Source organism: Echinops telfairi, unplaced genomic scaffold (genome assembly GCF_000313985.2).
Source record: "Echinops telfairi isolate 266 unplaced genomic scaffold, ASM31398v2 ScPeMD7_5;HRSCAF=22, whole genome shotgun sequence".
Classification (NCBI taxonomy): domain Eukaryota; kingdom Metazoa; phylum Chordata; class Mammalia; order Afrosoricida; family Tenrecidae; genus Echinops; species Echinops telfairi.
The window spans coordinates 23,814,060-23,824,431 of NW_022103901.1; the positions used below are offsets into that span (position 1 = coordinate 23,814,060).

At 47.0% G+C, this 10,372-nt stretch overlaps 1 protein-coding gene across 2 annotated transcripts in view; it reads right to left on the reverse strand.

Annotated features, from left to right (window-relative positions):
• LDAF1 (lipid droplet assembly factor 1) overlaps positions 1-10,323 on the reverse strand; it is a 20,519-nt gene extending 10,196 nt beyond the window's left edge. The window contains exons 1-3 of one of the 2 annotated variants that reach the window (XM_004706077.2): positions 10,243-10,314; positions 8,173-8,341; positions 819-987 (exon numbers count right to left, since the gene is read on the reverse strand). In XM_004706077.2, coding sequence (XP_004706134.1) covers positions 819-987; positions 8,173-8,268 — 265 coding nt within the window. In that variant the 5' untranslated portion in view covers positions 8,269-8,341; positions 10,243-10,314. Of the gene's footprint in view, positions 1-818; positions 988-8,172; positions 8,342-10,242 lie in introns of both variants that reach the window. The other variant, XM_045286096.1, reaches the window with a different exon arrangement.
• Positions 10,324-10,372: the final 49 nt, after the last annotated feature.

The window sequence follows — 10,372 nt, forward strand, 5'->3', positions numbered from 1 at the left end:
GGGGGGGTGTTATGTAGATCATTGTGATAGGCTCTTCATTTCTCCCCCCACCTTACCCTTACCCTCCTGGTATTGCTACTCCCATTATTGGTCCTAAGGGTTTCATCTGTCCTGGATTCCCTGTGCTTCCAGCTCTTATCTGTGTACATCCTCTAGTCTAAATGGATTTGTAAGGTAGAATTGGGATCATGATGGGGGAGGGGGGGGGAGGAAGCATTAAAGAACTAGACAAAGTTGTATGTTTCATCGTTGCTACACTGCACCCTGACTGGCTCATCTCCTCCCGCCGACCCTTCTGTAAGGGATGTTCAATTGCCTATAGATAGGCTTTGGGTCTCCATTCTGCACTCCCCCTCATTCACATTGATATTTTTTGTTCACGCTCTTTGATGCCTGATACCTGATCCCATCAACACCTCATGATCACACAGGCTGGTGTGCTTCTTCCATGCTGGCTTTGTTACTTCTCAGAGAGATGGCTGCTTGTTTATCTTCAAGCCTTTAAGACTCCAAATGCTATTATCTTTTGATAGCTGGGCACCATTAGCTTTCTTCACATTTGCTTATGCACCCATTTGTCTTTGGCGATGGTGTTGGGGAGGTGAGTATCATGGAGTGCCAGGTTAATAGAATAAAGTATTCTTGCATTGAGGGAGTAGCCCAAGTGATATTTTAATCTAAATCCCAGAGCCCATTTGTAAGTACTCTGACAATGCTGCCTTGGCCCGTGTGATTTTGACAAGAGTGATGGATTCCCAATGTGTACTGTCTTCCTGGTTGGGTCACTCTCCCAAAGGGTAAATAATTGAATACAATACCTTCCAGTAATATGACTCCCACAAAAGCAGCCAGGGATGTAAGCACCAGGACGAGCAGGAAGAATCCAACTGGGATACTCGACATGGCAATGAACACCAGCAAGGTGAGGGTGAGAAAAGGATGCCTATCCAAGTACTGCCCCACGGGAGACTTCATAAAGGCAACCACCTGTAAGCAAAGGAGAAAGAGCCAGGATTGAAAGTCACGCAAGGTCCTGCCTCCAGTTGGAATGGATCAGCCCAAAGCGTGGGAAGAACAATCAGAGTTTGTAAAGTTGCCACGCTCAAACGAAGTCACCACAACAAGACTTCTCCCAAGACATGAGTCACAACGTCAGCATCTCCAGGCATCTGTGGGCAGGTAGCATGTGAGGGCCTCACCTAACCACAGGTCCTGTGGAAGGAGGGCAGAACCAGGGCTGGTTCTGCAGTTTAACACAGACACTCCTCAGAAGCTCTCCAAAGCACAGGAGTGTGCTGGTGTAACGAGCTTACCATCTGTATATGCTACAGCTGAGGTGTTCCTATCCGAGGTCGCTGGGGCACCATGAGGTAAAGTCCCAGGCATCTCAGTATCAGCATCACCTGCGAGTTTGTTACAAATGCAGAATCTCAGGCCCCACCCCAGCCTGTTAAATCAGAATGTGCATTTTAGCAAGATCCCCAGGTAATTTGTATGCTCATTAAAATTTGAGAAGCACAGGATTCAGTGCTTCACTGGAGTCAGTTTCCAAGTGGCAAGATCCAGCCCTTAAAAGGGAGGTCTTCTGACTCCAAATGCTTATATATAAGCTGCCACCAGCAGGTAAAAATACTTTTGTGCCACTGACCTCGATACCAAAGCCAAAGTCAGATAGGACGCTGCGTGCCTAAGCTGTAATTGCAGCTGATTTTCCTTCCTGTCAGGGAGGATCTGACTTGACAGAAGACTGAGTTTTCACGTGCGCCTGGTCCCAAGGTTGGGATTCCCCAACTGTCCTTAATTCAAACCCAACTCGTTGCCATTGAGTTCATTCGGACTCATAGCAACCTGGAGGACAGAGAACTGGCCCTCAAGGTTCACTAAGGCGGAAGCTTTATGGAAGCGCCACACACATTATTCTCCCATGGAGGGCGGGTCCCACAGCTGACCTTTCCTTGAGCAGCGGAGTGTCTTCACCACCTGCTACCAGCACTTTCTGTCTCGTCTTAGGCCCATGATCTCTCTCTCATCTATCAGGCCTGGTGTGTGTCTCTATTCTGTTAAGGCTCCATCATTCCACAACTTTCCCCCAACAAAGAAAGCTACCTTTCACCCACCTTTTACACTAGTTGTTAAATAAAAACATATTTCAATCTACAGTGATCATAGAGGCAATTCCCCTAAACACAAGCACTTCCTTGAAGGGTTGAATCCCCAAGGGATTTCAATGGTAAGAATCGCAGGGTAAGCTGTTAGGCAGGAGGGCCTTGCCGTTTGTGCTGATGGTGACCAGTGTGCAGGGCTGGCTTTGCTTAAATAGAAAAGGCTGCTCCAAGGAAAAGCCCCAGTCATGGTCTTGGGGCTTCCCCAGCAGAACTCAGGAAACACGGCAAATTTCACTTCATGTCAGGCCACAAAATGGCACAATGCCCACTGGCTACACTGTCTTCTACTCTGCCACTCAACAAAAGCTACCAAATACCTGGTTCTCCCACTTCTCTAGCCTAAAGCCACCCTCTGAGCTGGTGCTGCCCAGTTCAGACATTCGATTATCAGAGTCTGATGAGAGCCTCCTACAGTGATGGAGGCCAAAGGTAAGGAAAAGGTGAAGAAACCACAGGAGGAATGCAAAGGGCAGACTGTCTCAGGTCTCAAATGCTCTGCAGCTTTAGTCAATGTCTCTCGGTAAATGTATCATGTGTCAGCAGATGTACAAACTGTCCTTTCTGCTGTTTATAATCCCATGGGGGCAGGAGCATACCAGCTCTCCAGGAAAGAGGGCAGCAGGGGCACAGTAAGCTTGCGGTCCCAGCAAAGGGGGTGTGTGCGTGGCAAGAGCTGCAAGAGGATAGAACCCACAGGGTGTCACAGGTGCCAGGCTTAACAGTTTATATCCATCTGCACTGTCCAGCATAGTAACTACTAGCCACATGTGGTCCCGGTGGACTGGAAATGTGGCTAGTTTGACAGATGAACAGAGAATTTCATTTTAAAACAAACTTGATTCAGTTACTGGAAACTTTTAAAGTATGTTTGCAGTAGAGTGAAGTACTTCATGCGGCTTCTCCAGTTTTTGTAACTCCCTCCAAATGACTAGATAGAACTATGCAAACGTGAGGCGTCTGTGGTCATCCACCAAGGGGATATTAGATAGCTTGCTAATAATGCAAATAAGGTACATGGCACCCATGTGCAGTGGGCCCATGCAAATTAGGGTTTACGAAACTCTAATGTTTTATCATCCTATTGGGTTTAAAATAAGCTATTTCAGAAACAGAGGTGGGGGATCTCATTACTATCAAGAAAAGAGCCAGAAATGAATCATGCCCTTTGGACCCCAAATCCCCGCATGCTGAAACTCTGTAATCCAGAAGGCAGAGAGCTATGGCACCATAGATGGTGAACAACAGAAGAAGTAGCAGACAAGCAGTTGCAGCAGAACCAAGAGCATGAGACAGCGGTAGGCTCCTCACCCCGAGGAATGAGGAAGCCAAGTGTCTTCTGCCAAGAAGCTTGCCAGCGGAGTGAGGTGACTTCAGGCACTCACAAGTTTGCCAACCCACATATCTGAGTGCCTCTGGACCAAGACTTACTGGTGGGGTTGGTACTTAACAAGCAGAGCCACATATCCACAAACAAGGGCCACAAAGCTGAGAAGCTACGAGCTGAAAAGAGCTTTGTAACACTTTTCCAAGCAAGCCATTAAGACCAAGGGTTTGGGAGAACCTGCAAGCATGGCTGTGAGGTGGTTGTCCTGACCAAAGAACTGTATCCTAAGTATTCCTGATCCTGACTTGTAACCAGTTATTTCCTTAATAGATCCCATAATCATAAAGATGGTCTGTGGGTTCTGCATGGCCATTACAAAGAATTGTTAAATCTAGTAGAGAAGTAGAGTGCCATGGGGTGGGGGGGATAGTTTGGTGTCACACTGGATAAAAGGCTGGAGGTCAAAGGCCCGTCTGACCTTTAGTTCACAGCAATCAGTCTGGCACTGAGATTGATGCTGAATAGCTTCCTACCTGATGAACTCAGAGGATAACAGAGGCTGCCACTGCCACACAAGTTGGATCCATGATGTTTTTTCAGATTTTGTGAAATGTAAATGGAAGATCAAGTTTTCCAATGAATCTGAAGTGAGATGTACACTTAGTAAAGGAAAAAAGCAGGGACTATAGCTCAATCATATTTTATACTGATTACATGCTGCCATTTAAAAATATATTGGGTTAAAGAACATACATTAAAATTAATTTCATTTGTTTGTTTTTGTTTTCAATGTGACTACTAGAAAACTTAAAGTTACATGATGTGGCTTACATAATATTCCTATTGGACTGTGTTCATTTAAACTTCTTTTAAGGAAAAAAACACAGGGAACCCCTGAGAGCATTTGAGCAGAACTAGGGCATCATCTAGAGGAGCGCTGGTGGTGAAGGGTTACCCACTGGGCTTCAATCTGCACGGTCAGGTCGAAACCACCAGCCAGCTTCGAGGGAGACCCACGGGGCTTTCTACTCCTGTAAACAGTTGCAGTCTTGGAAATTCACAAGGGCAGTTCTACCCTGTCCTACAGGGTCATTATGAGTCCACATAGACTTGATGGCGGTGAGAATGATGTAATCAAAATGATCCCTGGTGGCCCAATGGTTAAGCTCTTGGCTGTCAACTAAAAAGTTGGTGGTGTGAACCCATCATCCACTCAGAGGGAGAAAGATGTGGCAATCTGTTCCGGGGAAGATTTACAGCCTTGGAAATCCTATGGGACCATTCTCCTAGAGCAGTTGTGTTAGACAGGGCTCTCTAGAGAGGTAAAACCAAATTACTGATAATTAAATATATTTATTTATAAAGATAATTAGATATATAATAAGAAATGAACTGTTAAATCATATACAGATAAATATATATAATACAAGAAATGAACAGTTAAATTATAAAGCACTACAAATGGCTCAGTGCAACTCACTCCCATGAGAGAGAGCTGTGTGAGACTAGCAGTCCTTCAAGTCTCATCTGCTGCCAGATCTCCCTCTATTTATAGAGAGAGCGAGGCTATCTCAGCACAGTAGCCAATCACAAGGCAGATCACCAACTGTCAACTAACCACCATCCCAACTGCCAGTCCCCAGCTCCAGAGATGTCTAACAAACTTCTGATTGGACCTTAAGCAAACACACAAAAAAGGACACTTTAAAAAAAAAAAAGAGTGGGAGCATTATTATGTGAAGATCAGCTAGCTCAGAGAGCTAATCTTTCCATCAGTTTTTTGAGCACAAATTGAAGCTAATTAGGTTGGTGTTAAGGAGTGAATAGTAACTGGGGACAAGTCTTGTCATTTATTAATAGAATCCAGAAAGCAAGGTCCAATCAAAACAAGTAGCTTCTGTGGGAATCTGCTAAGTGTCATAGGATTACAAGAGTTCAGAAATCCTGATTGGAAAACCAGACACAGCACACGTAAGAGCTTCCCACATACAACACATGTCCCTCATGTCTCTTCTATGCACAGCAATTGTGCCGCAGTACATCTATGACATATATGTCTTGACAGTCATAACACACCATGTTACTGGCTTAGCAAGACCCCTGATGGAACAGTGAGTCTATGCTGGGCTGCTAACCAGAAGTTCGTTGGATGAAACCCACCAATTGCTCTGTGGAACAAAGACGTGGCGGTCGGCCTCTGGAGGGCATAGCCTTGGAAACCCTCTGAGGCAGTTCTACTCTGTCCTTTTGGGTTGCTCTGAGTTGGCATCAACATGAAGACAAGTAATGGGTTTGATTTAGGCTTCAGTGCCATATGCATGTAGTATACTGTACTTTCCACACCAAATGTTTACCACACAACAGTGAATACTTCAACTCATTGGCAGCGGCATCAAATCTCAGGGATCACATGTCTCTTGAGTGTTGTTACCGGTTTAATTTTTAAAAAACATTTAACTGTGACATGCACCATGGCTCTCAAACGAAGCAAAACCAGGGCTAGTGATGGTGAGAAGCAGCAGCAGAGAAGTCTGGAAGTAAGGATGCGAAATCAAAAGTTATTAACATAAAGGTAGAATAATTGAGGCAGGTCACACTGGACAATCATGATGACCCTCAAAAACAAACACAAAACTTTCCAAGATGACTCGTGAAAGTTTTAAGACCAAGGAAAATGCAAGAGGGATCTCTATCAGGCGAAATTGTTAAAGGCATGGATTAAAGACCAAATAAAAAAATGGATCTCTCTCAGCATGCTGATGGTCCCTGCTAAAGCATGATAGTCCTAGGCCATCATCTTGACAGGAGCAGATGAACTGGGGCTTTTCTCCCCAGGAGCAGCAGGTGGGCTTGCACTCCTGACCTTGTAATTAGCAGCCAACATCAACTAGAAAATTTAGTTACGTATGAGGCTTCCGCCCTATTTTTATGGCACTGTGATATCATGGAAACCTGTATTCATCTTAAACTTAAAAGATGCTTTAGCCCTTCATTTTCAGGGTAACAGATGAGCCAAATAATAAACCTCTTCCCACCTCCCATTCCCCCAAAATAAGTATATTTGGCATAGACTGACCATTGTCTCTATATCTAACGAAGAGTTTGCCTTTACATATGACAAAATTTTTGGCCTACAAGATTTTTAGCCTACAAGTCTCCTTAAGTGGCAGGTGGGGAGCAAGTCCTGCTTCCGCCTCTCCTCCATTCCAATGCCAGCTGCTGCTCTAAGCAGCCATCTTGGACGAGATTGAGGGTCAGAATTTAGACATGGCAGTGTGGTGGGCTAGAAAGATTCCTTACATCTGTCCACATTTCTTCTACTTGAAAGAGAAATATCTTGTGTAAGCAGCTAATGTTATTTCAGGATTTTCCATTATACGTGGCGATTAGAAACTGACTTTTGGAAGTGGTATTAACAAACCCAGGGCCAAGGGAACAACAAGTGATCCAAAATCAGTGACAAGGAGGACATACGAGGCCTGGTAGGGCTTGATCAAGGGTACGGTAATCGAGAGGAATTATTGAAACCCAAGTGAAGGCTGAGCATGATAGTGGGACAAGAGGAAAATAAAAGGAAATAGAGGAAAGAACTAGGAGGCAAAGGGCATTTATAGAGGTCTAAATACAGACATGTACATATGTAAATATATTTATGATGATGGTAAAATAGACCTATGTGCATCTAGTTATAGGTTTAGTATTAAGGTAGCAGATGGACATTGGGCCTCCACTCAAGTACTCCCTCAATGTAAGAACACTTTGTTCTATTAAACTGGCATTCCATGATGCTCACCTTCCCTACACAATTGCTGAAGACAAAGTGGGTTCATAAGCAAATGTGGTGATGAAAGCTGATGGTGCCCGGCTATCAAAAGATATAGTGTCTGGGGTCTTAAGGGCTTGAAAGTAAACAAGAGGCCATCTAGTTGAGAAGCAACAAAGCCCACATGGAAGAAGCACACCAGCCTGTGTAATCACGAGGTGTTGAAGGGATCAGGTATCAGGTATCAGGCATCAGGCATGAAAGAACAAAAAATCACATCATTGTGACTGAAGGGGCATGTGGAGTGGGGACCCAAAGGCAACAGGACATTCCCTTACAGAAGGGTCACGGGGAGGAGAAGAGCCAGTCAGGGTGAAGTGTAGCAATGATGAAACATACAACTTTCCTCTAGTTCTTTAATGCTTCCTCCCCCCCACTATCATGATCCCAATTCTACCTTATAAATCCGGTTAGACCAGAGGATGTACACTGGTACATACAGGAACTGGAAGCGCAGGGAATCCAGGACAGATGATCCCTTCAGGACCAGTGGTAAGAGTGGCGATACCAGGAGAGTGAAGCGAGAGTTGGGTAGAAAGAGGGAACCGATTACAAGGATCTACATATAACCTCCTCCCTGGGGGATGGACAACAGAAAAGTAGGTGAAGGGAGACGTTGGACAGTGTAAGACATGAAAAAAAAATTTACAAATTATCAAGGGATCATGAGGGAGGGGGCAGGAAGGGAGAGGACAAATGAGGAGCTGATACCAAGGGCTCAAGTAGAAAGAAAATGTTTTGAGAATGATGAGGGCAACAAATGTACACATGTGCTTGACACAATGGATGGATGGATGGATTGTGATAAGAGTTGTACAAGCCCCCGATAAAATGATTAAAAGGAAAAAAAAGAAACTGACCTTTGAGTTAGTCTGGATGGACTCTATCAGCAAAGATAACTTCTTCTGCAGCTTCTGCAGGTCCTTTGAGACACTCAGGGGCTCCACGTTTGCCATCCTGAAAGCCACTTTAGTCTTCTCGAACCAGTGAGCTTACCAGGGCAGCAGGGTACAGCCAAGTCTCTCGCTGCTGCTGGAGGAAAACAAAAATGTCTTATAAACCATTCATAATCTCCACTGAATTAGTTCAAAAAGAGTCTCCGCTGCTGGAGGTGGATGTGAAGGAGGCAGGCAACTTGGCAATACTAATCAGCATTTCAAATGACACATCCTTTGATGTAGTCATTTATTTTCCAGGAATCTGAAGGAAATAAACAAGTATATCAAAATATATTTTAAAATCACCTAAGATATTACAAAGTTGTTTGTTGAGCCCTTGGGGTGTACCGAGCTAAATCTGGGCTGCTAACTGCTTTGAGTCAGAATGGACTAGATAAAAGCAAGTTTGTTTGGTTGGTATTACTGTCGGAATCTTTCTGTATACATTGCCATGAACATGGGACAGAAAGATGTGTAGAAGGGCATACAACAAAATGTTAGCAGTAGTATTTCTGAGAGCGTATTTATTCTGAAGCCTAACAAAATGCCGAAAAGCCAATGGACAAAAGAAAGCTGAATGAATATACTCTTCAATCTCATTGCTGGTTTCCTCTGTACAAAGCCTTTCCCAAACCACTGGGGCTCTCTTGCAGAGATCCACCAGGGCCACAGTGGTTTGGGAAAGGCTTTGTACAGAGGAAACCAAAAGCCTCTTCCCTATGCAGCCCTGCCTAAACTCCCACTCCTGCGCGGGCAGAAACAAACCAGCTGGGCTTACAGGTCCCTCGGGGACCTGGGAAACCCAAGGGTCACCTGGGCGGGTTAGGTGAGTCCCAAAGGGGTGAATGTCGGGGGAATGCCACCAGCCACAGGAGTGAAATCCACCACGGGGTCGTCCATCCCAGACTCTCCCAGACTCGCCCTCTGAGCGGCCTCTCTGGAACTCAGAAGTCCCCGAAAGGAGGAAGAAGCTAAGCAGAGGGTCGTGGAGGGCTGACCTCCCTTCTCCAGATGAATGGTGTGAACGTTGGCCTCTAGAGCCGCCCCTTCTTAATTCCCCAATAAAACACCCAGCCACTGCCACCCCTGCCCTCTGGGAGGCCGGGAAAAACGGCTGCCCACAACGTTCGGCCCGGTCTGTGGTTGAGGGGAGGCCACTGTGGGGGGCCACTCCAGGTGACCCTTCCCCAGATAGGGTGCTAATCTCCCTCTGCTCCTCAGGTGGGGAGGAAAGCGCCCTTCTCTGGGCACCCCAGGGGCGGAGGACAGGAGTGTGTACTGGTGAGGGTGGAGAAATGGGGGTCAAGGGGGGAGTGTGAGTAATTTGAGAAGTCTGCACCTTTGCACTGGGAACTCCACTCCTCTGTAGGGACTGGGGGGGCGGCCCTCCCTGAGAGAAGAGGGACAGAATTGGGGGAGCAGGGGAAGATACTCGCTTTGACTTATTCTCAGAACGAGCACTGTAGACAGGACGTCGCCCTAACAAGGATTCTTGCACAGGGGCACAGGGTCTCTAGGGTGTGGGATGGGCAACATTTTACCACACTCGGTGGTGACCATATGTGGGGGGAGGGTGGCGCGAGTGGGCCCCGTTTCCTCTTCCCAGTGCCTTCCGAGGGATGAGCCGGGGCCTATAGACAGGACCAAACGGCGCCCCGAGCTTCCGGAGGCTGTCGATCTTTCCAGGACCAGACAGCTTCTGCAGGGCAGCTGGTAGGTTTGGACCCCAAGGTTTAACGCACTGCGTTTTAGAACAACCCTTTCTCCCTCGGGGCGGCGATGGGTTCCAACGGCCGCGTCGCCCGTTGGCTTACCGGTCAGCACTTAACCCACGGCGCTACCAGGGCTCCTTCGGGAGGGACGAGCCATCCCTCACACTAGACTGGGGAGAGCGCGTCGCGGGGGGAGAGACCCTCCAGCCCCGGCCCGGGCGCTCCTCTAGATCCTCTTCCCAGAGGGGCGCAACCAAGGCGCCCAACACCCCGCTCTTACCTAGCCGGGTGCCGCCGGCGCGGACTCTCAAACGGCTCCGTGGGAGGGCGGAGCGACAGCAGGTACAGGCAGAGCCGGAAGGACCGCGCGGGTGGGGGCGGAGCCTGCGCCCGCCCCGCCCCGTCCCGTC